The sequence below is a fragment of the Aspergillus sydowii genome (genome assembly GCF_001890705.1).
Source record: "Aspergillus sydowii CBS 593.65 unplaced genomic scaffold ASPSYscaffold_1, whole genome shotgun sequence".
NCBI lineage: Eukaryota > Fungi > Ascomycota > Eurotiomycetes > Eurotiales > Aspergillaceae > Aspergillus > Aspergillus sydowii.
In genome coordinates, this window is record NW_024467859.1 from 5126467 (window position 1) to 5150886 (window position 24420).

Consider the following 24420-nt stretch of genomic DNA (forward strand, 5'->3'; position numbering starts at 1 on the left):
CTATTCTGTTAATGATCGCGCAGTTGGAGAAGTCACGTTACTGCTCCGCGTTCTGCCCGTCAATCCAGTCAATTACAGCGGTACTGTCATCCCAGTTCCCAACTTTATTGACATCGTCGTCTCAATCTGGTATTGATTTCCTGGGAGAAACATGGAAGCGCTCCAAACCGATCCCGCAGAGCCACCCGCTCCTCCCCTACTGGCCCTGAAGCTGATCAGTTCGGGTTTCGCGTTCTTCGTGGCGGGGCTCAACGACGGCAGTCTGGGGGCTCTGATCCCTTACATCCGGCAGCAATATGACATCGATACCAACATGGTCTCCGTTGTGTCAGCTCAAGCCTGCCTCCATTTGATTATTCGGTAGCAGTTCGCTAATTGGCTTAGATATGGAACGACTTTTGGCGGCTGGCTGTTGGCCGCTCTTACCAACAGCTATCTCAGCCAGTACATCGACCTGGGTGTTTTCCTCATTATCGGAGCGGTATTGCAGATAGTCGGTCATGCTCTCCGTGCCTGGCTCCCTCCGTTCCCACTATTCGCGATCGCCTTCTTCATTGCAACCCTAGGTCAGGCCTATCAGGAACCCCATGCAAATAACTTCGTGACAACCTTGAAAGGCGCCCATCGCTGGCTCGGCTTCATCCACGCCATGTACATGGGAGGCTGTCTAGTCGGTCCCTTCGTTTCAACTGCTGTCGCTACCGCTGGGAGCACATCACAATGGGGGCTCTTCTATACTGCCCCGTTAGGCGTGGGTGTGGTGAATCTCCTCTTAGTATGCACGGCATTCCGCGAACGAATCACTTTCAAGCGCCCTGATCCTGCCGCTGAAGTGACCGCGTCTGGAGCCTCACGCCCGAGAGACGCTAGAGTTGAGATGCAAAAGACTCTTGCCAGCCCCAGTGTATGGCTTCTAAGCTTGTATTTCTTCTTTTTTCTCGGCGTCGCAATCACCGCCGGCGGTATGTTAATCTGACGAACTCCAATATGGGCCTTGCTAACAGCAGCAGGATGGATTGTGGAATATCTGGTCGAAGAGCGTGGTGGAGATCTAGATAGAATGGGCTACGTCCCGGCTGGCTACTACGGTGGTGCGTTCCTCGGGCGTCTGGTTCTTGCTGAGCCCACATATCGCTTTGGAGAGAGACGCATGATCGGGATATATGTTGCCCTGTGTTTGGCACTTGAATTGGTTTTCTGGCTGTATGGGACCGCAAGCATTTGAGAGGGCGCTAGCTAACTTTCCCAGGGTGCCCAATATCATCACTGAAGCAGTCGCGATCAGTCTTTTGGGATTTTTCTCGGGGCCTTTCTTTGCTACGGTATGAATAATTCTTGATATACGGGAAGAGGACTAACAAGAGAAGGGCATTTCTGTGGCGTCGAAGCTTTTTGCTGCTGAGATCCGATCATCTGCACTTGGTATGTGTTCTGCGCTGCTGATAACCGAAGCTAACAAGTATAGCATTCATCTTTCTTCTAGGACAGATCGGAGGAGCAATATTTCCTGCTATTACTGGTGTGATAGCTGCAGAGTCGGGAGTCAGAGTCCTCCAGCCTATACTTGTGGGCTTACTAGGGGCTACGGGCGTTTCCTGGTTAATCATTCCAAAGCCACGTCTGCACCATGATTGATTTGAATAATATCCAAATTCAACTTAATTGAATGGATTATATGTCATGACAAAAGTCCGACTCAATTAATCAATCACTGAACCTGCACCCTCGGTCCAGTAACCCCAATATCCCAGCGAACAGCAACCTCATCCCCAGCCCCAACAAACTCAAACCCAATCAGCGCCCCAGCCGGGCATGGAAACTCAGGCGCCTTCTCAGACGAAAAAATCCACTCCGCAGAACCCGGCTTGGGCAAGTGTACTCTCCCGACATGCTCACCTCTGTTCCCGGGGTTCACCGAGTTAAAGACATCCGCGGTCTGCGTCCCGGTCGAGACATCGCGATCCCAGAGGTCGAAAATGAGCTTGCAGGTGCGGCCTTCGAGGTCTGGGGCGATTTGGAAGGTGACCAGCGCGCTGGACTCGTGCGCCGGGTCGTTGTCTTTCACAACGAGGAGCTGGTCCTGCGGGTCTTCGATTGTGGTGCCGTCGCGGATGAACCATCGGTATGTGCGGTGTGGCCAGATGATGGAGGAGTCCTGGCGGGTGGACAGGGAGAGGGGGCTTGCAGTTGCTAGAGTTGCTGCTGTGAGAAGGGAAATGGAAGAAAGCTTCATTTCGATGTTGGTCTAATCAAGCGAGTGTTTTGATTCAAGTGTCTGAACGAAAGAATGTTGAAGATGTATTTGCTCTTGTTCTGAATTTTGGAAGAACCACCTCTTTATATACACGACAGCCTTTCCCAGGAATCCTACCGGGGACCTCGTACTCGAGAGCGTCCCCAGCTCTGCGCCTCATCTCTTCCTCCAGAGCACGCGTCAGCCAAGATAAGCAGTTCGTATTCCACGTTGCGTGTCTTAAACCTACCCAGTGCTCATCTGCCATGATCTCTTGGTCTCTGCCTGGACGACATGGCACTGTCGATCTTTCTTAGCCACTGCCGGTTCGAGGATGGCCATTTGCTTATTCCGTCGACTTCGTATCCAGCGTCTTCCTTTTGGGTCCGAAGGAGTGTCAGATATCCATTTCCAGGATCACAGGGTTGGCTGTGAAATGCCTTCACTGGCGAGGTCTCATATCACCTGCACTGTATGACTGGTGTGACTGATCTCGTCATTATCCAAGTCGATGTTGGAAGATTCAGTCACCGTACCCAGGGTGGCTCTATGGCGTTCTCAGGAGTCTTACCGACTACCTATCTCATTTTCCTCCTCCCTTTTGTTCGTGTACCCAGTTTCATATCCTCAACTACGTAGTCTCTGTAGGAAGACGTATCCCGCCCTGACATTTTCCTTGTTAACAGCCTCATAATTTACCCCGAATCAATGTCTCCAGAAGAAAAAGGAGATGGTCAGACTTGCCCCCAAGAATCGGATTATCTCCCCACACATAATGATCCCCACGCCTGCTGCGCCATCACACCCAGCTGTCCGAAATCAAACAGACCATGTCCTTGGTCTCGACCGACCAACTAGGGGATATGGAAGACAAAGAGACCAAGTGATATGGAAAAACTGAGCACATTCTTTGTAGGGTAGAAAGCAGCATTGTCGAATTCACACGCAAAGAGGTCCCAAATACAAAGACGCAAAGCTATAAAGAACCATTCAATATTAAACGACAAAGCCACACCACCAACGCCGGACTCAGCATTTATACGGACTGAGCACGCTCTCCGCGTCCATCACAAGGCAAAGTTCTTAAATCATTCAATTGGTGAATATACAAGGAAATCTTCACTCCAGATAACGAGCCACCGAGTCTACCTAGTCATCATGACCGAAATGATCTGCATCTGCGGCGCCGCAGCGAAGGACGTTCCAGAGACTATATGGCAGAAATGCGACAAGGTCTTCGTCCCCTACACCGACCCATGCCCAAGATGTCACCGGTTGGGTACGACGGCCGAGTCGAAGTATGCCGGAGGTCGCCCTGCAGGTGAGGGCCAGAAGCCTCGGAAGCCTCCCACTCTGCACCGCGAGTTCAAGGGTGAGCTGGGTGAGATCAGTTTGGGGTTTTATGAGGAGGAGAATGGGGTTTATTCGGTTGGTACTGGGAAGATCGCCAAGATTTCCCGGGATGGAGTGCATATTGAGAAGCCGCTGAGTCCTAGTGAGATTGAAAAGGCGAAAAAGAAGTAGACTACAGGTTAAAATGGCTGGTATTATCCCCTTCAGGGTAGACATTCTTTTGGTAGTCTTTCTTATGTTTGATCAAATAACTATAGTTAATGCATTCTTTATTCTACACATCTATCTCATCGCATTGTAGTCCTACATATGAGTATTATGGAGCCGGTCCACTTGTTCTCAGGTAGGTCTCTGGCCAAAGATATGGTGGGAGTTGTTTTATTATTCTCTATTTGAGCAACCCTCTTGCGAGTTACTATATGGTCAAAGGTCTATACGCGTTTGAAAGTCCTGGTTGCGTGGTTTTGGTGGAGGCTGCATGATGCAGCATCACGGGTTTAATTCACAAGATACAAACGGCTTTATGCCACTCTTTCTATTAGATATTCGACTTATGAATATACACCGGTCTTGACGTTATTGGATTTCCTTTTGTTTGCCACGGGCCATTGTATGAAGAAATCCCACTTGCCAAAGATTATGTAAAGGCCAACATTAATGAAGCCTATAAAGATAAAACAGATAGCTGAATGTACAGAGTACAATAGCCTTCGTGTAACAAAGGGATCATAAAGCAACTATTATGCTTCGGCTGGTTGTCCAATTTTGGGAGCCCAAATATAAATACCTTGTACAACTCAGTGCAATCCAAAGATCTCCATCGTCCGCCACATATTCACTACGACGCTTCCAAGCGAACATATCAGGCACCATGCTCGGAACAATAACGCTAAGTGCCCTAAATCCATTTGGGGATTCTTCGACAACCAACAACATGACCGCAGCCCCTACGTCTAGACGAGGCCCAGACCGTTGGCAATTGGGATCGGCCAAGGACAAGAACAAGGACAGTGAAATTAACACTGATCGAAATACAACCACCCTGTTGGAACAGGAGGAAGATGAATTCGTCCTGGTCGACAAAAAGCGAGGTGGCATGTTCGACTATTGGGTGCCATACAACGACCATGGCGAGTCGCTGCGCCGGGAACAGGGCAGGCGCACGGTAAAGGTTTCGCGAAGGTTACAGTTTACTCTTGTTAACGGTCTGTACTTCGGATCTTGTGAGTAAAGTGGTCTTCTAGTATAGGGTTATAGTTTATATACAATTCCATTTACTTCTTTGTACATTGACCTCTTTCGTATGATTGTAGTTATGCTGCGTGGGCACTGTATATGTATATGGAGTAGTTTAGACCGATATCACCAGCAGGAAACTAAATTAGACCAAGTAGTTCAGTTACTATGTTAATGTGATTGAGTCATTTTTCCGTTGAATTCACTTGAGTGGAACCCACCTTGTTGGTGCTGAGCTCTAAAACAAAAATTAAAAATTGTACTATTGTGAAAATAGGCAGACAGAGGATATTGCCACGGGGGCCATCTCACTCTACTACAATCTGCTTGTGAGAACCTGTTCTTCATGTTTTACATCTCGATAGATGTTAGTCAGATAAAGAATGCCCTTGAAGCCGTGAATATAAACCACAAAGCCACAATATAAAAGAGATAAATGAACAACATCTTCACTATGACCACAAAGAGACAAAAAGACATATTAGCTATCTAGTACGCGCACGCTACAGAGCGATGCCATTTCCCACCAAGCTTCTCTTATCATCGTCCTACCTAAACTCTTAGCCAACATCAGTCATGGCTTCCAACGAGCGGACCCGAACCCTGTTTGCGATACAGACTAGGGATACATCGGCACAAACGCTCAGTGCTGAGCAGTTTCAGCAGCTAGTCAGCGCTGGTCAGGTCCATGTAGGGCACATCAGAGGTGGGGGGACACTCCTGTCCACTGATCGGATTAATTGGGTCCCGCTGAGACGCATCACCGTAGATGAGGCTAACGTGGCTAATAACGTACCCGATGTCAATGAAGATACCACAGAGGCTGAGGATCCTGAAGAGCCTGAAGCTCCTGAAGACCCTGGCGAGGCTGATGAGACTGATGAGACTGACGACAGCAACGAGTTTGACGAGACGGATGAAATGGACGAGACTGAGAACAGCGACGGAGATGAAGATGACGTGCCCCAGAGGCTTCCGACGTTTGAAGAAGCTCAGCAGTACATGAGAGGTCAGCCAATTTCAAGCCCAGAAGACTTGGTAGCGCGAGCACTCACGATTTTCGAGGCAGTAAATGCAAACGACTCGGGGATCGAAGGGGCAATGGCTGAACCAGACGGGGAAGATAGCGAGGATGAGGCCCCCAGTGCTTCAACTGAGTCAGAGGATGACTTTGTGGAGAAGAGTCAGTGGGATGATTGGGACAGGGAGCCGGAGACGAAGTTCTGGCAGAGAGACAAAGATACTGGCGTGAGGCCTTCACTTGGCTTTCGATAGCCCAGATCATTCTCTGTTGTTATGTTATGCCGGTGAAGATTAATAATAAGTTGACTGTTTGACATTTACAAGGATAGAAAGTATTTGATTGGAGTTTCGATGTATTAATGAATTTCGTAAAGCACCCTACCTGGATCCGGTATACCGGAAGCTGGACTGGCATGGCAGGGCACGGTGTCTGAATAGTCGACGCTAGTAGAGTGGTTTTTATTGTAACAGACTTCAGTGTAGACAGTTCATATATATGAATACGTTAATTATGTTTGTCTTTGATTCATATTCAGATATTACACTGAATGAGAGACAGAAGGTGACTTGCAGGACTAGACCCCAGATGATGCTACCATAAGACAATTGTTGCCTTTTGCAAGGCTCAAAGACTGCATCGTACAATGCCCATTGCTAGTATTAGCCAGCCCCGGTGGACTGTAAGAACAATAAAATTCTTTGTCCAAGAGAATGGGCATGTTTCACGACTCCTATTTAACCCGCCAGCATCCAGCTGGGTGTATTTTCAACAGCAACAAGAGAAAAGTCATAAGGATTTCAATCATCAAAACCATCAAAATGGCCGAGGCTATGGCCATGACCGCCGCTCAGGACATCATCTACCCTACCATCACAGTCCACCCCGCCAACGAACCCGACAACCATACCGCGACCAGCTTGATCTACAGCCCATTCTACCCCTGGACCTCGCCAATGCCAAGCATCGGCCAGTTCGCCTTTGGAATCAGCGAAGACAGCGACGGAAGACTCTCTCAGCAGTGGGGATCCGTTATGGGATTAGGAATCGCGCTGGACAGGGTCGTTCTTGTGGAGCCGAACGAGAAGGAGGCTTTTATGGACGGGCCAATTCCCCGGCTCACTCGCTCGCAGCTCATCAGGCATTGTAAGACCCACAATAATGCAGTTCCTGAATCTGACCTTGAAATTTGGGTCCCAGGCTTATGGGGTTTGGGGGCTTGGTCCGGGATACGTTGTGTATGGGAAGGGAAGGGTGGTGGGCGTCTTGACGAAAGTGTTGGTCTTTATGGTGAGCCAGCATTCTCGTATGCAGGTTGTTTAGTTCTCTCGGTCTGGAACAGGTTGTCCGTCCTAAATTAAATTATATATATACATGTGTTCTTATAGAAACCACCTATTTTGCCGTCCTTCTAATTGCATTATACGCCAAAAGTTTTCATACAATCTCTCAATGAGGTTACAATTGTGCTCGTCCCTATTTTATAAATTTACAGGCCAGATTACTCTTTGTAACGTACATAAATATTCCAGGGCGTGTTGACTAACAACAACAAACTAACTTACCGGAGCTGTTCTATGTGTACAGAGGGTAATCAAGGCTCGCCCGTCAACGCCATAGCACAGGTTCGGCGCCGGATACCGCAGGGACCTCACACTAGACATACTATTGAACCTTTTCCATGGGAAATGAAAATAAAAATAAAAATAAAAATAAAAATAATAAAGAGTAATCATCCCTTGCCGAATGTAACTACCACAATCCTGCTTTGGTGCACAGGTCTACATCGGCAGATGTCATTCCACGCAGCAAAGACATGGTTCAATCGGATTGTAATTAAGCTGAGTTTAACCATGGTAATTAACTCGTCCGTGACGATCACAATGCTCCGAATGCAAGAGATGTAGAGAACTTGATATGGCTCGCTCTCGCTCGTTTAATTTGCACTCCGATTGGCTGCCGGTCCCCACCGATCTCGCCCTGAACCAATGGGGAATTGTGGAGAGCCGAACAACCGGATTTCTGCGTCTGTGCTTCTTCTATAGTTCTGCTGGATGTGGACCTCAATAATGTTCAGGCCGTATCAGAGTAGTCTCGACTGTCTTGGGGCTTGCTCGGAACGAACGACTTCCGAAAGCAAGCTGAGATTGCGATGATGTCAAAGCTCCAGGGGACTATGGTTATATAAAGACCTGGTGAGCCGTGCTGGAATCACCTTTACAGTCTCGAGCACTCTTTGTCAAGTTACTCAAGGACATCTCTTTTGATACTACAATATGAAGTTCACTTCCCTTGCTCTATGCGGTGCTGCGCTGCAGCTTGCCCAGGCCGGCCCGGTTAACAAGCGTGCCGGTGGTGTCTCTGATGGTATGCCTGACCCCTATGTTCTTCTTCGTATCTATACTAACAACAATCTGTAGCCGACATCCTCAACTATGCCCTGACTCTCGAGCATCTCGAGGCTGCCTTCTACGAGGAGGGTCTGAAGAACTACACCAAGCAGGACTTCATGGACGCCGGGATGATGGAGACATTCTACAACAACATCAAGTCGGTCGGCATGGACGAGAAGTCCCACGAGCAGTTCCTCACCCAGGCCTTGACTAGTACGTTTCTACCTCTACACTACAATACCTCGACCTTCACGACGACAGAACTAAAGTTTCCCTACAGAGGCCGGCGCAAAGCCCGTCGCCCGATGCGAATACTCCTTCCCTTCCACCGACGTCAAGAGCTTCCTTGCTCTCGGTAACATCCTCGAGGGTAAGCATCCTCCTACTACTTCGCCAACCCATCTATTTCTATACTAACTGCATACACCAGGCGTTGGAGTCTCCGCCTACCTCGGCGCCGCCGCATCCATCATGGACAAGACCTACCTCACAGCAGCAGGAAGCATTCTCACCGTGGAAGCGCGCCACAGCGCATACCTGCGCGCCGCACTCGGCGAGGCCCCCTCGGCCCAACCCTTCGACAACCCCCTCGACTTCAACGAGGTGTACACCGTCGCCTCGCCCTTTATCGTCTCCTGCCCTGAAAGCAACGAGCAGCTCCCCGTGAAGGCGTTCCCTTCTCTGACCATGAGCTCCATGGACGCTGTTATGACGGGCCAGAAGGTCGAACTTATGGTTGGTGACGGATTCAAGGAGATGAATGCCGACGATGTCCATGCGGCGTTTGTTACCGTTACTGGACCCGTTTGGGCGGATGTTATGCCCTCCGGTGATGGGAAGTATACTGTTACGATTCCCAAGGGTGTTGCTGGGCAGAGCTATGTTGTTCTTACCAACGGGGATAAACAGGCGACCGATGACAATATTCTTGCTGGTCCTGCTATCATTGAGGTAAACTAAGTACGCGGTCTATATTACTTGTTTGGATGAGTTCTAATTTTGTCTGCTTTACAGGTTGGTCCGAAGATGAAGCTCGGTGGTGGTTTTGGTGGTTGCGGTGGTGGTAGTGGCGGTATGTCCATGTCGTCTGGTGCTATGCCTTCGCCTACCATGTCCTGGGGTATGGGATCGCATTCTGGATCGCCTTCTGGCTGGAGTGGCATGCCTACACCCTCGATGACTGGCTCTGCTACTGCAACACCGCCTGTCTTCACTGGAGGAGCGAGCGCAATGGCCTCGGGCAGCATTGGTGGCGTCGCAGGCGTTTTCATGGCTGCTGTAGGATTGTTCCTGTAGGGAAATCTGAAGGGAGATTAATGCTGGAATAATGGGGACGGGTTTATGTTCTTATAATATGCCAAACTGTACATTCTAATAGGTCTTCTGGACTCTAGCTATATTCATATGTTATACTCTTCTGCCCTGATTGACTGCCTATGACGTCAGCGGCTGCTGTCCCCATACAAGGACTTCCAAGTCTCAAATTCATCGTCAACAACAACAACAACAATGTCGTGATTTCTAAACCAAACTGATCAAGGATGCAAAAGCCACGCAGGCATCACACGAAATCGCGGTATGGGTGCGACAACTGCCGCCAGAGACGCGTCAAGTGCGACGAGCAGGGGCCACCGTGCACCAATTGCATCCTGCGCCGACTCAGCAACTGCACGTACTCGCGTGTCACCCCGGCTTCTCTCATCGCCAACGTCCGCCGTCCAAGTGCCGGGCAGCGTAGTGGTGGAAGCGGTGGACATCCTGGGCCCTTGAATAGGGACCCCCAGGCCACAGTGTCCGGTGGCGCATCGTCATCGCCAACCCCCCCGCCGCCGCCCCCCAAACCCCACGCAGCAGTAGTCGATGAACTAGAGCTGATGCACCAATTCACTGCAGAGACCTACCAGAGCCTCTGCGCGAGTGAATTGGAGACGCGCATATGGCAGGTTGTCGTCCCCCGGCTGGCCCTGAAACACCGCTATCTAATGCATGGGATTCTGGCCCTCGCATCGCTGCATATCGCGACGACGCGTGACGGGGATCCGTCGGAGGATGTATTGCCTTACATCGACACTGGTCTGGAGTATCACAGTATGAGCCTGGAGCCGTTCCGGATTGCGATCGGGAATCTCACGCCGGAGAATTGCGATGCGGCACTCGCGCAGTCTGTTGTCACTACAGCCATCAGTCTGGCCCTGCCGCAGCTAACGGCGGTTCGCGGCGACAATGCGATGCATCGCATGACGGAGAATATAATTACAATCTTTGAACTCCTGCAGGGGGTAAAGAAGATCTTGACGATTGGTCAGCGGCAGTCTTGGGTGAATCTTGAGCTGTTCTCGCGAGGCGAGTTCTGGCAGAAGGATCGTCTGGCTCCGTTGGATGGCGATACAAATGCGGCGCTGGAGCGGCTGGTTGCTTTAAACGGACAACAGGGATTGGGAGTTAATGAAGAGGTATTGAAGCACCTCCGACACTGCTTTATGAAGTTCGCGTCTTCTCCAGGACCTGCACCTGTTCTTGCTTGGCTTGCCGCTGTGGATAAGGGGTTTGTGGATAATTTGCGACAAGGACAGCCGCTTTCTATGCTGGTTCTGGCTTATTGGGGTATTCTTTTGGGCGAACTTGATGGGAAGCGGTGGTGGGCAAGGAACTCTGGCCGCGCTTTGGTGTCAGAGCTGATAGCTAGTCTGAGTACTCAGGATGGCTTGTGGGACGAATGTCTGGACTGGGTGCAGCGGAAATTATCCCAGGGTCCTGCAGTATCTGCACAGTCTATACGTGAAGATAATCAAAATACACACGATTTCATGTTCTAGTATGTGAACTGGCCCTCCAGCTCTGCCACTGGTGCCCTCTATACAAATGATTGTGTTTGCGGAGCACAACATAGTCTCATTGTCGGCGTAAAGACACATTGTTTGCTCCATTTTCATTCCATGGAACTGCTGAGACTCCATGTGGAAATTAACTTCACACTATTGTCTCGCTTCACAAGGAGAGGTATAAAGAAAGGTGCAGTCTGCTGTCTAGTCCACAAGGAAAGCGGCTTTCACTCACCAGTACCGAGATATGCCGCGCAAAAGGGTGTATAAAGAAAAACAAAAGCACCATTGAAGTGCAGCACACCAAGCAAAGTCCTTGAAGCGTTTCACCTGAAAGAGCTCAGCAAAACGCGATCAACATAAGAGCGCGACTGCATCCGCTCTCAAATCACCGCGAACCTACATCCCATCGACCTCAACGAGTCAGGCACTCTCGAGCAAAAATACCTTGATCTTATCCAAGTGACACCCAAGGAGCCGTAATGCTTGCCTCTGACAACACCACGATGACGACCGGATACGACGAGGTCAAAGTCGCCGCCGCGACGGCAGCCTTTGCCGCTACCAACGCCGGCACCAGCTCTGCGATCGCCGCTTGCCACCTTTCCGACGCGCTGGCTTACATCTCCAATGCGGTTGAATTCTACGGGGCTCTCGACCACGAGGTTCTTTCCTCTTGTCTGCTTCAGGCTCAGGGTGCTGTCGTAGAAGCGGGCGAAGCAGCCGATAACGCACGAGTCGCCGCCGACATCGCCGCTGAGGTATCTGAGAGGCCCAAGGCTGATTATGAAGCTGCGGAATACGACTCGGGATATGAAAGTCTCCCAGAGGTCTGGTCTGCTGTAGCTGGTCTGTGGGCTGACGCCGATGCAAGTGACATGCACGATGCAAAGGTAGACGCCGGAGCAAACACCACCGAGCTTCCCAAATATACTCCTCCTCCTCCTCCAAAGCATGAGCGCCAGCGACGGCTTGTCCCCGGTATGTTCATCAATAATGAGGAAGGCGGCCGTGTAGAGTCCGGGTACGGAGACCGAGTCGAGACTCTGGACTTCAAGAACCTTGTTATTGTCGAGGAGAGTCACTTGTTCTCTATGCATGAGTTTGCCCTTGTGACTGAACCTTTGCTGCGTCAGCTTGCGGCCCATTCAGACAAAATGGCCATTTCTGACGGTGATATCTATGCTAACGGATTTCTCTACGTTGATGACCCCTGTGAGCCTATAAAGTATGGTTTTGGGAGGGTTAAGGAAGTGTTCAAAAATGACAGAGTACCTATTGTTGCTAAGCCTTAGTGATATAGTCGATTAGATAGGTGTCTTAAAAAGAATAAAGAAAAAAAGGCGTTTAGAAATGCTAAAATTCTATTCCTCTCTAAAATATTTGTATAAGTATTTTGATTCCAGAACGTGAAGGGCAGTTCAAGCCGGCATTAGATTTGACAGTGTACCGTACCTGACCAGACACATGTAACAAATGCCATATCATCATACTTCCACGCTTGGTCAATGTCCCTGCTAAACTGAATAAAAGGTATAAATTTCCCCCTCTTTTCCTCTCCCATCTTCAGAAAAGCGCACTCTTTCAAACAGCTCATTTTCAGTTCCATCGAATTTGAAATTCATAACTCCATTTCCAACTTTAAAGGTTTCTTTTGATATTCCACCTTGCTCAAGCAAAATGCATTCAACCACTTTGACCTTTTTTTCCCTGGCCCTTGCCGCGTTCCGTAGTGCACAGGCGGCGACGGTATGTTTAATTAAATTTGAGATATCACAGGCCCGTGCCTTCAGCGAGCCAAATGCGAAAAGGTTTTTCCTGTCGTTTTATAATACAACCTCACGCCTTTTCCAAATTAACCTCTGTATCTTCTCGGTGCTTATATCCCAGCGGGTGGCGTTACAGGAACGGTGTCGGCCACCTGTAGTACCAAAATCCACAGTACAATTAACTTCCCGTGTCGAAACTGAGACAATATTATTTGTTTAGAAATATTTCCTCAAGCACAACTGGCCTGATTACGCTGGAGGAGGGCTAGAAGACCTTCCCTTTTGGCTGGGCACGCAAGAAGTCAATTGCGACAAAGCTGAATCAATCCATACGCGAGGGTGTCCATTGTGCTTCAAAGTCGTCGGTTATCTCCCATTTCTTTATTTGATATATAAAGCATGCAACGAGATTTGGTTGAGTAATTCTCTGAATCGACATTGAGCAGCCCTTGATCTGATATAAAGGATTGTTTCAACCCGAGTCTTATAAAGAACAATGCCGAAAACCACACACACTATATAACAACCCCAAATGCCTCAACCTCAACCCAACCAGACACACACCACTACCCTGCCTACACCCACCACACTCAGCCTCAGCAAAATGGGAATCTACTACGACATCGACTCCATCCAACGCGAGGAAGCAAGAGCAGAACGCGGAGAAGGCCAGGCAGGGCCCGATGGCGCAGGAAAGCCCCAGCCCCAACCCTACCACCACACCTCCTCCTCCCAGCCCCGAAGCGCACCATTCCGTCGTCTCCTTCCCACCCCTATCGTAGGCACCCATTCGCCGGGATTCATGGTCCACGAAACTAACCACTGCAACGGCCCGATATGCTGGGCCGGTACTGGCGGCGAGGTAGTCGAGGTCATGAATATCCGCCGCTTGGTGTGGGTGAGACTGACTGAGGCAGATCGTTCGCCGGATATGCACCTTGGGGTGATGTATAGTGAGATGGCTGCGCTGAGGGATGGGGAGGCCATTATGCGCGGAGAGATAGGAGATCGGGTTGACGGGCTCTGGATGGATACAAGGGGGGTGCTGTATACGGGGATGGGTACTGTGCATGCGGTTTCTGACTGCGCGATGGTTCCGATTTTGCGTTGTCCTGGTGGGTGTGGCTGGCAGGCAGACCGTGGGTTGAGCTATGAGTGAACGGGTTATTTGATTATAATTATATTTTGTTTTAATATATGATTTGTTTTGGGAGTAATAGTACTTCCAGTAGCTGTTGAAGCCGGATTAGGGCTACTTCGAGAAGTCGATAGCGGTGTTGTATTCAACTCAAGTGCGTTGATTCCAAGCTCGTTTTCTGGCTTCCTATCTCAAATCATCCCTTTATTCGTTCTCAGTGTAAAAGCAAAGTCAAAGTCCCAAACCAGAGACAAAATTCGATTTCCGACGAGGCTGCATAATTGCGCCGGCGAACAGAGGGCCAGTTCCGAGAGAGCATAACAAATTTACTGCACACGCAGAACAAAGAGCGCAAGTCTTTCGAGATAATTAGATTTTTTTTTCCCGCCGTGGTCTCAATTTGCGAACAAACCATTGTTGCATGGAAGCAAACCGGTTGAGAATGAAATACGCTTCAGTTTGAATAGATCTTTGTCTGTCTCTGAGCACAAGGCTGGACTTACTATGAGATTGACATTGGCAAAGCCAGGTACAAAGAAACGCTTCATCATTGCGACGAGGCGGAATTCTCTCTATCCTTTATCAACAACAATGAACACTTGAGCTGCCCATTGTGTGCAAATGAATAGTTATGTGATTTGGTGGATGGGAAGTGACTACATAAATACCCCTAATACCTGTCCCAACTTTAGGCATCATCGGTTTGATCATCATATACTCACCAGTTTATTACTGGCCTCGGTTCAACAAAATACAATCAATCAAGGACCAAAAAAGAATTAAAATAAAGAAAAAATGGGTCGCCATTACTCACCAGGACGATTCCCCAAGGGTTCAATTGACGACTCCCCTGGGGCTTATATGTCTGGTGGATTAGGGTACGGTATCCGAAGGTCTTCCCTCCGCGAGGATACGTTGAGCGCACTTGACCATGGCCATCGCAAGTCGAAAAACTACGCGGATACTGTTCACCCTGGAGACTCTATCTCCCAGGTAGGCCGGCCGCATTTTGTCAAGCCAGGACAGTGCGTCGAGACTCCGCCCCGGAAATTCGATCATTATGAGCAAATCAGTCGTCGTGGTTCCAGCGACGATTATCGGCGGGCGTCTCCTAAGTCCAGCTCTAGGAGGGCTAGTTACGCGGGTGAGCAGTACAAGAATCATCGCTACGGTGACAAAGCCAGTGTTCATGTGAAGGAAGATCCCATGGATATGCGCCTTTCGGAATACCGCCACGATACGAGATATCTATACAAAAGCCGCTACGGTGACAACGCCTGTGTTCATGTCGAGGAAGCTCCCGTCTACGAGCGCCGTTCTGGGCACCGCGATGACAGAAGCAGGAGCTCCTACCGTGAAGACCAGAAGGGGGTGGTTATAGTCCGTCGGAAAATCACTCCCCCTGGCTCGAGTTCTAGTTCCAATCGCCAGTCAGCGCGTGGTTCATCTGAGGGTGCTTCTGGCGGTTCTTCTCGTTCGTCTGGAGGCTCGCCTTCTGACCCTCAAATCCAATGGGAGCGTCACTGGAAAGACCTCACCTACGGGGAAACGCACAGCTTCCAGCACTATGACTTCAAGACCGGTGTCAAAAGCCGAGTCACGCCGGAGATCGGCCAAGATGGTGTGTGCGGTGTTGCTGCGAGGGATGACTCCCGGGGCACTCTGATAGTCACTGAAGGCCGGGTCGACACCTACGTCAAAGTGCCACGCATGGTCTTTGTCGAGGGTGGCAAGCAGGCCCTTGCGCACTTCAGACCCGTCTCCTTGGAGCGGCTAAGAGAGTACGCTGAATCAGTCGATAACGATTCCGCGCCCCCCATGCCTGGCGACGAGAATAAGCGTGGATTCTGGATTGAACCCCAGAACCAGTCGCTTATGGTTGGTCGTGGGACTGTCGAGAGGACGGTCTTGGACGTTGAGATCGCATACCTTGGTAGTGCTAGTTCGGCTCGTAGTAGCCGTGCCCGTGAAGATGAGCGGAGGCGTGAAGATGAACGGAAGGACTACGAGGACCTTCTCCGTGCCTCGAGCCATTGGGATTCTCACTATGATTCTAGACGCCTTTCGGCACAGCGTCATCGCTATTATCAAGAGAATGACCGCTATGGACGCTATTCGTGAGCGAACAGAGCTTGTTGTTCCTACTTATGATGAGATTGAGTATATATATGATGATACGGACTGTCAAACAATAAATACATTTCAATTGTTGACTAATGTCACTTGTCCTGTTGTAGTCGTGTTGTAGAAGTAATTATCCTTAGAGACTCTATATGCCCATTGCAGCTTCCATTTTTGTCGAAGGCGTTGTACCTTCCATGTATACAATGTCACGTCTGTTAGAACGCAGAAGTCGCAACCCAGCAGCCCCTTCCTGAAATGGCCTTCCAGCTAAAGGAAAGAGCGATTGCTGTCATATCCAGCGCTCCTTCCGCATATAGAGAGAAGTAGTAACATAGTATCGACTCCCAAGAAGGAGCTTGCGTTGATAGCCTCCGTTAAATTAGTGAGGTTTTATCACAACAGGCTGATGGTAGTCGCTGCAAAGGTTAGAAGAAGACAAAGCGATATCAAGAAGGAATGGTAAATGTATTCAAGATTGACCAGGGTATTGAACACGAAAGGCAGTAAACAATGGAATTCACATATGATTTCAGAGATATAAGGAAGTCCCCCACCATCAGAATATTCACCAACATCTGTAACCCATAGTCAAGGCCCAAAATGGGGCTATCATACGACATCGAGAGTCTCGAGGAGATAGAGAAGCTTGACAATGTCCATCCAGACGATAAAGCTGCCCCAAAGGTAAACAACAAGACTTTCCGCGGCGGATATTTCATCCCAAAGCCTGGCGTCAACCTGGGAACCGGATTCGGGCTTACGCAGCTCCCCATGGACATCATGGCTTTCGGCCCTGGGAGAATCATTGGCGCTCTCCGTATTCCCCAGTTTGTGCGTATCGAGCCAGCAAACTACCAGCCGCTTGAAGAGATGTGGCCGGTAGGATGGAAGGAGCTACATCTGCGAGGCCGGCAGGGGTATCTGCGTAGGACTTCGCCCAAGGTTGGAGATTTGGCCCATGGGTTTCGGTGGGATGAGGAATATCCAGAGTCCTTTTTGCGAGGGTATGGCAGGGTGATTAAAGTTACTGATATATCCTTCAATGTTGTTTACTAGCATTCGGGTTGGATAGATTGGATGGCTTGCGTTTCGTGAGTAGAGTTTGGCGGCTTTAGCTTTAATGGTATAATGTCAGTTTGAATTTGCTTTTACATTGATAAGACTTCGATTCTGCGCATAGATAGCGTAGTATCGGTCTCGGTCAGTAAATGCAGTAAGTAGGGGGCATGTTAACTAACAGAAGCTTTCATGCACAGATTGTAGATAAAGGGGACTCGGCAACTGGCAAGGCAGCTGCGAGTCGTATCAAGGAAGGACGGAGGGCCTTGCACAAGAGCGTCCACCGGGGAATAATAACACAAAGCAACGACCCTCAGATGTGCATGCACAGAAATGAACTATCATGTACACAGTGAAGACCGGATATACACTGCTTCCGAGAGAAGAACAAAGCCATTGTCACAAAGAAGAGGGTCTCCACCGTGCAGAGGAATAGGCGAGTGAGTGAATACACAACACATATAAAACCTCTCCTCTCCCCGCAAAACACCTTCTTTTCCCATCGATCCCTCCATTATCATTTCCTCGAGAGCCTCCTCAATAGCCTCTTCAGGCATCTCTCAAGCAACTCTCACGCAACAGTGGTATGTAGTCTCTAGAAAGTCAAGTCGAGATCTGCTAACGTCTCCGAGATATACCACAATGGATGAAGAGGAGCCCGCCATGTCTAGCCCTGTATCCAACGCAGCCGAAGAGGAAGCTGGGGCCTCTGGAGCTTCGGACTCCTCGAACCACGAAGAGGACACTACATCTGCGGCCTCCACCAACCAACAGGCTACGCAGACCTCTCATGCGTTCGTCACGATAGACGACATTCTTGCAATAGAGAATGAAGTTGCCATAACGTCTGACTCTGGCTCTGAAGATGAAGGCGAGAGCGAAGAAGGCGAAGCAGATGGCGAAGAAGAACAGAGTGACGAGGAGGATGGCGAACAACACGGCGCAGACGAAGACGAAGACGAAGACGAACAAGTCGAAGAGTCCACCAACCAACCCCCAGCAAGCCCAACGGCCCACCTGCACCCCAATCCCACCCGCCTCTCCTTCCCCGTTCCTCCACCCCCCATAGGTGATTACGGCCGCGGCTTCGCCGATTCAGGCGCAGACAGAGATGTAGTCTACGACGTCCTGGGCGAGGTATCAGACCACATGCGCTACCCGCTCGTCGTCGAAGTTGTCCCACGCCCAGCCGAGGAAGGCGCATTTATCCCTGTGATGGAGGAGGACTTGCTAACTTCCGAGGAGTACTGGGGTCCATTCGACGAGGATAGTGGTCTAGAGACGGAGAGCAACACTGGTGATGATCGTGCGCGTGTGCGGTTTCCGGTGCCGTGTCTTGGGCAGGAACTTGTGTGGGGATGGTGGCCGACTGAGGATGGGAGATTGTTGAAGGGATATGGACGCGTGGTAAACATTTGGATTAATGTGGTCAAGGCTTTTGTTTTCGAAACTGATTTGGAGGCAATGGCTCGACAGCAAGCTCAGCAACTTTCTGATATAGATGAGGTGTCGGAGGACGACCAGCAGCTGGACCAGGAAGAAGATGACCAGTAGGGCTTGGATTCTGCTATGAGCTAGAGGGTTTACACTTGGGAGTTAGGAGTGCTTCGGTGCTTCGGTGATTTTTTTGTACGAGTATGTAAGTTCGTTTGATTCAGTCTTTCTGCTTGATATGTCCATAAACTTGAGGGATTACATGACAGACATGGCATGGCATGGCTACTTCAGATCTCAGAGATCAATTACAGATCCTCCTTCGCCTCCCACCCTTCCAACCACCCCCCAACAAAGTCCACAATCTCCCTCTGCAGACTCTGAATCACCGCAGGCGGTCTAACCCCCTGCTCAACCTCCTCCACACTCAACCCATTCTGGTCCCAATGATGCACCGCCCCCCGAATCCCATCCCACACATCGTCCGCATCAACATCGACAAGGATAAACGGCTCTTCACGCGTCGACTTCCTCCCCGGCAGACCCTCGGCATGCGGAGTCGCATCACGCCACGGATCCGCCGTGCCCCCGATTATAGCCACCCGCGGGTACGAGAAGTTGAACCCGCCGTGCTTATTCACCTGCTGGACATCGGGTGGTGTGTCGATGCCAAAGTCAGAACTGCAGAAGCTGGAGCTATACTCCATGTCTATGAGGCGGGAAATCAGCGGGCGGATTGAGGAGGGCACTGTCGAGCCTGGCATGAAGTAGCCCCATTCCGTGCACACTTGGTAGTTCCAGCTTGTGCCGGAGTATTTGGGGACCGTGGTGGCAGTGCTGCTTCTTTTGCTCTTGGTGCTCCTTCTTCTGCTGCTGCTGCCGCTGGATTCTGTCTCTGGGGTTGAACCGTTGATGAATCCAATGTTGTTGCGGAGGGCGGCTAGGAGGGTTCTGTTCGAGGCATCGTACCCCGATGCCTCCACGAGACTAGGAAGAAGACCCGTGCCGTTGTTCGGTCGGTAGAGAGGGTACGGGGAGGTGAGGTTATCGCAGTAAGCCCGGAACCCGTACGAGCCCACAGCCGGGTCCCAGTTCCGAGACTGGAATGAGCCCAGCGGGTTCGACAGGATAGACACAAAATCCGTGTTGTTGATTGGCGGCGATACACCATACGCCGCTTGAAGCTGGGCGTGCAGGGTATGGTTGTCTGGGTGGTCGATGAGAATCCGGTCAACCAGATCGGTGATGGTCTGGATGGTGTCGATGCAGTCGGCGGGCCCGTAGTTGCGGATGGGCTCGAAGTAGTTCCAGTAGTCGATGATTGCGGCCGTCACGCCGGACGAGGATACAGCGCCCCAGAAGACCTCTGGGTAGACTTTCCGCATGAAGGCGACCTGGGCGCCGGCGTAGGAGCCTCCGTAGGCGATCCACGGGGTTGCGGACGCTGTTAGGTCGTGATCCTCCAGCCCCGGGAAGACGACATTCGACGCGAAGTACGCGTAGTCAGCGAGGGATTGCTCTGTTGATAGAAACCGAAGATTCTCTGGCGTGACAACCTCGAATGGATAGCTTGTTCCGTAGTAGCGGTGTTCGAGGATGACGCCGAGCCCGTGGTAGGCCTCGGCGAGCTGGGTGACGATTCCCTGCGATAGGAATGGAAACCTATCTTCGCCGTCTGTTTCTCCAGCGGCGATTACGAATACCGGTCCTCCAGGCTGGTAGTGGCTGTCGTCGAACCAGTAGCGGAGGTTGAACGAGCCATTGCTATGGGGCTCGTAGCGGGTCTCGTTGTGGAAGTGGTCGATTGGCGCTGAGAAGTTGTACGCTTTGTATTCCAGTGCCTGAGATAGACACGCAGCTAATGGAAGCAACAACACTGGACGCATATTGACGACGAGTGAATGCAGAGGCGAAGAGGTTGGAGAGGAGAAGTGACGCTGTGAGCACAACAGTCGGTTTATTATGGCGACGATCCCCTCATGCGCCCTGCACTGCCTTTGTCTCGATCTGGTTAAGGATCGGCGGGGCGAGGCTGGAGTTACATCGCTTGTTGTACAGGGATTGCCTTGTTCTGTCCTCCTTTGTGCAGGATATGCAGTATTTTTAGTTCTGCTCTGAATTAGGGCTGTCCAAGCTGTCCAGGCAGATTCCCGCCTCACCGCGACACGCCCGATACGAGGACCAAACACAAGCTATTCAACTCAGCAAAAAACTCTTTTCTGTAAATAATACGGAGTACTTCACACCAAATTCCATCTGCCATCTTCTCTACTACATCTTACAAAGCCAAAATCCTCTCCGCCGCAGTCTCCGCCACAGTCGTAATATAAGACGAGGGGTTGGTGCTGACCATACCAGGGAAGATACTCGCATCCACCACAAAGAGATTCTCCATGCCATACACCTTGGTGTCGAGGTCCACGACAGCAGATCCACCGTCGCGACCATCGTCAGAGCCCATTTTACACGATCCTGCATTCAATATTAGCGTTGATCCACTACCAGCAAGTACTTCAACCAAGCTTGGAACATGTCAACATACCCATCCAGTGGTTACTACCGCGCCCCGTCGAAGGGAGACTGTTCACGAAATCCGTAATAGTGACGTTCTTGGTTGGGAAGGCCCAGGTCAAGCCGGTAACATTGCTCAAAGAATCGCGAAGACGCTCCAGACCCTGGATCACGGCGTCGGTGTCGTTATCGTCCTGCAGCCAGGGGAGAGTGCTGACGACGGTGTTGAGGGCGCTGTTGATCGTGACCCTGCCGCGGGAGGTCTGGCCGCGTCCGACGTATTGGGTGATGGATATTGTGTGGCCGTCTGGGATGTCGTGGCTGCCCTCGACGCGGGCTTGGTATTGCAGCTGGCGGGTTACGCCGTCGGGGCCGGTGACCTGGTCGAAGAAGCTAGAGTGGCTATTAGTCGCTGTGAATGAGTTTTAGGGGAGATTGATACGTACACAGGGTTGACGTTTGGTGCAGCCTGGGCGAGAGGGCCGGTTCGGTTCGCTGCAGATATTAGCATTCATCTCGCATATTCGCATGCAGTTGAAGGACGTACATAGGTAGCTCTGCTTGTCGGCCTCGACGGGGTCGTCCCATGCGCCGTAGAAGTCGTAGAAGACGATGTCGGGGTGTTGCACGACGACCTCAGTCTGCGTCTGTTAGCTTCGTTTCATTTGATATAGACCATAGACGTACGTTAGGGTGGTCCATCAGGTTCTCGCCGACGGGTAGGTTGATCCACTGAGACTCGGCAATCATGGTGTCTCCGTCGGTCTTGGAGTTGTTGACAACAGTGAGCTGGTCCTCGGGTCCAATTCCACCTGTTTCATTAGCTATTGTCCAACGAAGTGGGCGGGAAACATACTTCTGAACAGAATCTTGGGAGTGCCAAATGCTCCAGCGCTCAGAATGACCTTGCCACCAGTTGTCAGGTTCAGAGTGCCCTCGTAACCCCCGTCAAGGAATGGCTGGAGCTCAACACCAGTCACAGTGCCCTGGTCTCTGACGACCCTGCGCACAGTCGTGTTGATCCACATGTCGAAGTTGTTGCGCTCGTTCGCAGACACCAGGTACGTCGCCATGGGCCCATTGCGCTGGCCGTTGCTGAACATATACGGACTGTATCCAACACTGCGGTACTTCTCCTCCGGGGCATCATTGAAGCTGGACATCTTCCACCCGTCGGCCAGCAGGCCGTTCATGATAACACTGGGGCCCTCCTGCAAATATAGTTTCGAGTCCATGCTGGGGGTGATCGTGCCCGGAATGCGATTAAACACCTTGTCCACATTGCCCGAGACATCATCGTACTTCCATCCCTCAGGGAAGTTCTCGTCAAAGTCCTTCGAGTAGGGCTTCCACCAGAGCCCTGAGTTGACAGCAGTGCCACCACCAACAAGGCATCCTGCCATCTGGTCGTTATCCGGACACGCAATGCCTGCACTATCCACCCAGATCTGGTTGCACAGACCAGGCACATCAAACCGCGTCAGCTCTGTCCCATTCAGCCAGTCCGGCTTCATATCGCCACCCCAGAGTCCAATACTCGGCGGGCCCTTCTCAATCAACAGCGTCTTTGCACCAGTCGCACTCAGCCGATCCGCAAGAACCATACCAGCCGGGCCAGATCCAACAACGATATACTCGTAGCTCGAACCAGAGGGAACAGGCGTGCCAACTACATCATCACCACCTCCTCCTCCACCACCACCACTCCCATCACACTCGCCGGTAACCTCATCCGTCGCCAGCTCCGCCCAAGTCTCATACTCACTCGACGCGGCATTCTCATCCAGCGTGCCAACCCAAATACCCTGTCCCTCGTGCTGCACAAGACTCAAATCATCCGGACAAGCCGCATCCGTCGGGCTCTCCTGCCCCTGCGCCCATCCCAGAATCAACCGTCCATTCGAAGTCGTCGCGTTACCCGTTACACCCTCGTGGTCCCACGCAAGACACCCCTCGCATCGGAACAGGACGCTGAAGCTGTCGTCTTTCACGGACGATGAGATCTGCGTTAGTGTTGCCTCGCCCGCGTAGACCTCCGGCATGGCGTAGCCCGAGCTGAAGCGGAATGAGGTCAGGACTTTGTCATCTTGTGGGTATGCGAGGAGCAGCAGGTTGCTGTTCATGGAGCCGCCGAAGGAGAGACCGCACCAGCCTGTTGCGCTGGCTGTGGAGGAGGAGGAGCAGGACTTGATGTCACCAAATCACGTTAGTCTGACTCGGCCTATTTGTAAAGAAGGGGTTTTAGGGAGGCTATACAATGTATCCGATAAACTCCGTCGCATCGGTAGTCAGGGCGTCTTCAGGTAGGGCGACACCGAATGTTAGGCCTGCGACGGAGGAGGTTTTCTCCACGGTCCATGTGTCGAAGATGATGCCCGTGTCTGGGTCTGTGTATTTCTCTGGTGCGCTGGTTTGGGCGAGGCACGGTTGGAGGACTGTGCTTGTTAATAATCTTCACTTCTGTGTATATGGATGGTATGGTGTGGTAGGGAAGGTAGGATAGGTAGGTAGGTAGGGCTGAGGAACATACAACTACCAGCCGCCACCAGGGCAGCGAATGAACGAATGAACGAATACATAATGAAAGGACCGAATAATCAGAAAGAGCGAATCAATCAAACAAAGCAGGGATAGTCAGAAAAGAACGGGTGGTTGTCGCCAGGACGAACCGTGCTGCGTGAACTCGAACTGTCAGTGAACAGTTTGCACCAGACTAACAGACAGGCAGACAGGCAAGGAGGCCCGGGCGATGCCCTACTTTATAGACAGTAGACAGTTGTTCCCATTCCAGCCAGTGGACTCTGCAACGAATAAAAGCTCCCGGAATCAGCATTCTCCCGCCGAACATCCCGGACCAGGTACAGTAAAGGCAACGATCAACAGGGCAGATATTAAAATATTAGCCAGGATACAGACCAAGAGCCGGAGCCAAGGTGCTGCACTGCCAAACATGCGACGCCCAGCAGGGCTTGGCGTCTTGGGCTGGAGGGGTGCGAGTCTCATGTTGACAGGGGTAATTAGCCGTGGAGTCCGTGTCGGTTCAGTTCTAACGTACGGAGAATATAACCTAGAATCCAGGTTAATTGTTTCTGGCTGGTCTGCAAAGGCTTGTCTCTATGCGAAACGGTGATAGGGGCAGTTCGGTCCGCTTGTCCGCGTCGATCGTTTTCAGGTAAATTATCGTCCGCGAATGGCGGGCTGTTGATTACGGATGGGATCTTGTCTGGGTGCAGATTGATTGACTGCGGTGTCGAACTGGGTCTCTACGGTGGGACTGGAATATTATAAGGGAGAACTCGGAGTCTTGAAATATTTAAATATGGAACT

General features: G+C 51.0%; 14 protein-coding genes across 14 annotated transcripts; 11 read left to right on the plus strand and 3 right to left on the minus strand.

Moving 5' to 3' along the window:
* Window positions 1-151: 151 nt before the first annotated feature.
* On the plus strand, window positions 152-1635 carry ASPSYDRAFT_85217 (putative MFS transporter; the record flags this gene model as incomplete). The annotated part of the gene is made up of 6 exons (XM_040851491.1): window positions 152-327; window positions 385-962; window positions 1011-1203; window positions 1250-1322; window positions 1368-1422; window positions 1466-1635. The coding sequence occupies 6 exons, from the start codon at window positions 152-154 to the stop codon at window positions 1633-1635; spliced, it is 1245 nt and encodes a 414-aa protein (XP_040709051.1).
* A 73-nt stretch (window positions 1636-1708) lies between these two features.
* Window positions 1709-2233, minus strand: ASPSYDRAFT_27194 (uncharacterized protein; the record flags this gene model as incomplete). The annotated part of the gene is made up of 1 exon (XM_040844372.1): window positions 1709-2233. One exon carries the CDS (start codon window positions 2231-2233, stop codon window positions 1709-1711), a length of 525 nt encoding a protein of 174 aa, XP_040709052.1.
* Window positions 2234-5398: 3165 nt separating this feature from the next.
* ASPSYDRAFT_85221 (uncharacterized protein) lies at window positions 5399-6097 on the plus strand (the record flags this gene model as incomplete). Its single annotated transcript, XM_040851492.1, has 1 exon — window positions 5399-6097. The coding sequence occupies one exon, from the start codon at window positions 5399-5401 to the stop codon at window positions 6095-6097; it is 699 nt and encodes a 232-aa protein (XP_040709053.1).
* Window positions 6098-6664: 567 nt separating this feature from the next.
* Window positions 6665-7204, plus strand: ASPSYDRAFT_27197 (uncharacterized protein; the record flags this gene model as incomplete). The annotated part of the gene is made up of 1 exon (XM_040844373.1): window positions 6665-7204. The coding sequence occupies one exon, from the start codon at window positions 6665-6667 to the stop codon at window positions 7202-7204; it is 540 nt and encodes a 179-aa protein (XP_040709054.1).
* Window positions 7205-8090: 886 nt separating this feature from the next.
* Window positions 8091-9693, plus strand: ASPSYDRAFT_128484 (ferritin-like domain-containing protein). Its single transcript, XM_040840497.1, has 5 exons — window positions 8091-8210; window positions 8264-8449; window positions 8517-8606; window positions 8667-9196; window positions 9251-9693. The coding sequence occupies exons 1-4, from the start codon at window positions 8120-8122 to the stop codon at window positions 9194-9196; spliced, it is 897 nt and encodes a 298-aa protein (XP_040709055.1). The 5' UTR covers window positions 8091-8119; the 3' UTR covers window positions 9251-9693.
* Window positions 9694-9732: 39 nt separating this feature from the next.
* On the plus strand, window positions 9733-11143 carry ASPSYDRAFT_75630 (Zn(II)2Cys6 transcription factor domain-containing protein; the record flags this gene model as incomplete). Its single annotated transcript, XM_040850809.1, has 3 exons — window positions 9733-9927; window positions 10021-10987; window positions 11073-11143. Exons 1-3 carry the CDS (start codon window positions 9778-9780, stop codon window positions 11141-11143), a joined length of 1188 nt encoding a protein of 395 aa, XP_040709056.1. The 5' UTR covers window positions 9733-9777.
* Window positions 11144-11296: 153 nt separating this feature from the next.
* On the plus strand, window positions 11297-12405 carry ASPSYDRAFT_378510 (uncharacterized protein). Its single transcript, XM_040845581.1, has one exon. It carries the CDS (start codon window positions 11541-11543, stop codon window positions 12351-12353), a length of 813 nt encoding a protein of 270 aa, XP_040709057.1. The 5' UTR covers window positions 11297-11540; the 3' UTR covers window positions 12354-12405.
* Window positions 12406-12650: 245 nt separating this feature from the next.
* ASPSYDRAFT_378527 (uncharacterized protein) lies at window positions 12651-13203 on the plus strand. The gene has a single exon (XM_040845582.1). The coding sequence runs from the start codon at window positions 12739-12741 to the stop codon at window positions 13045-13047; it is 309 nt and encodes a 102-aa protein (XP_040709058.1). The 5' UTR covers window positions 12651-12738; the 3' UTR covers window positions 13048-13203.
* Window positions 13204-13359: 156 nt separating this feature from the next.
* On the plus strand, window positions 13360-13986 carry ASPSYDRAFT_27201 (uncharacterized protein; the record flags this gene model as incomplete). The annotated part of the gene is made up of 1 exon (XM_040844374.1): window positions 13360-13986. The coding sequence occupies one exon, from the start codon at window positions 13360-13362 to the stop codon at window positions 13984-13986; it is 627 nt and encodes a 208-aa protein (XP_040709059.1).
* A 774-nt stretch (window positions 13987-14760) lies between these two features.
* Window positions 14761-16086, plus strand: ASPSYDRAFT_85227 (uncharacterized protein; the record flags this gene model as incomplete). Its single annotated transcript, XM_040851493.1, has 1 exon — window positions 14761-16086. The coding sequence occupies one exon, from the start codon at window positions 14761-14763 to the stop codon at window positions 16084-16086; it is 1326 nt and encodes a 441-aa protein (XP_040709060.1).
* Window positions 16087-16638: 552 nt separating this feature from the next.
* On the plus strand, window positions 16639-17145 carry ASPSYDRAFT_128488 (uncharacterized protein; the record flags this gene model as incomplete). The annotated part of the gene is made up of 1 exon (XM_040840498.1): window positions 16639-17145. The coding sequence occupies exon 1, from the start codon at window positions 16690-16692 to the stop codon at window positions 17143-17145; it is 456 nt and encodes a 151-aa protein (XP_040709061.1). The 5' UTR covers window positions 16639-16689.
* Window positions 17146-17790: 645 nt separating this feature from the next.
* On the plus strand, window positions 17791-18521 carry ASPSYDRAFT_1157548 (uncharacterized protein; the record flags this gene model as incomplete). The annotated part of the gene is made up of 2 exons (XM_040840034.1): window positions 17791-18454; window positions 18493-18521. 2 exons carry the CDS (start codon window positions 17791-17793, stop codon window positions 18519-18521), a joined length of 693 nt encoding a protein of 230 aa, XP_040709062.1.
* Window positions 18522-18760: 239 nt separating this feature from the next.
* On the minus strand, window positions 18761-20594 carry ASPSYDRAFT_40061 (putative extracelular serine carboxypeptidase). The gene has a single exon (XM_040846009.1). It carries the CDS (start codon window positions 20466-20468, stop codon window positions 18891-18893), a length of 1578 nt encoding a protein of 525 aa, XP_040709063.1. The 5' UTR covers window positions 20469-20594; the 3' UTR covers window positions 18761-18890.
* A 70-nt stretch (window positions 20595-20664) lies between these two features.
* Window positions 20665-23753, minus strand: ASPSYDRAFT_378541 (cellobiose dehydrogenase). Its single transcript, XM_040845583.1, has 8 exons — window positions 23624-23753; window positions 23350-23528; window positions 21950-23279; window positions 21781-21905; window positions 21641-21734; window positions 21540-21588; window positions 21125-21486; window positions 20665-21054 (listed from the first exon to the last, which is right to left on the minus strand). Exons 1-8 carry the CDS (start codon window positions 23670-23672, stop codon window positions 20861-20863), a joined length of 2382 nt encoding a protein of 793 aa, XP_040709064.1. The 5' UTR covers window positions 23673-23753; the 3' UTR covers window positions 20665-20860.
* Between the last annotated feature and the right edge of the window lie 667 nt (window positions 23754-24420).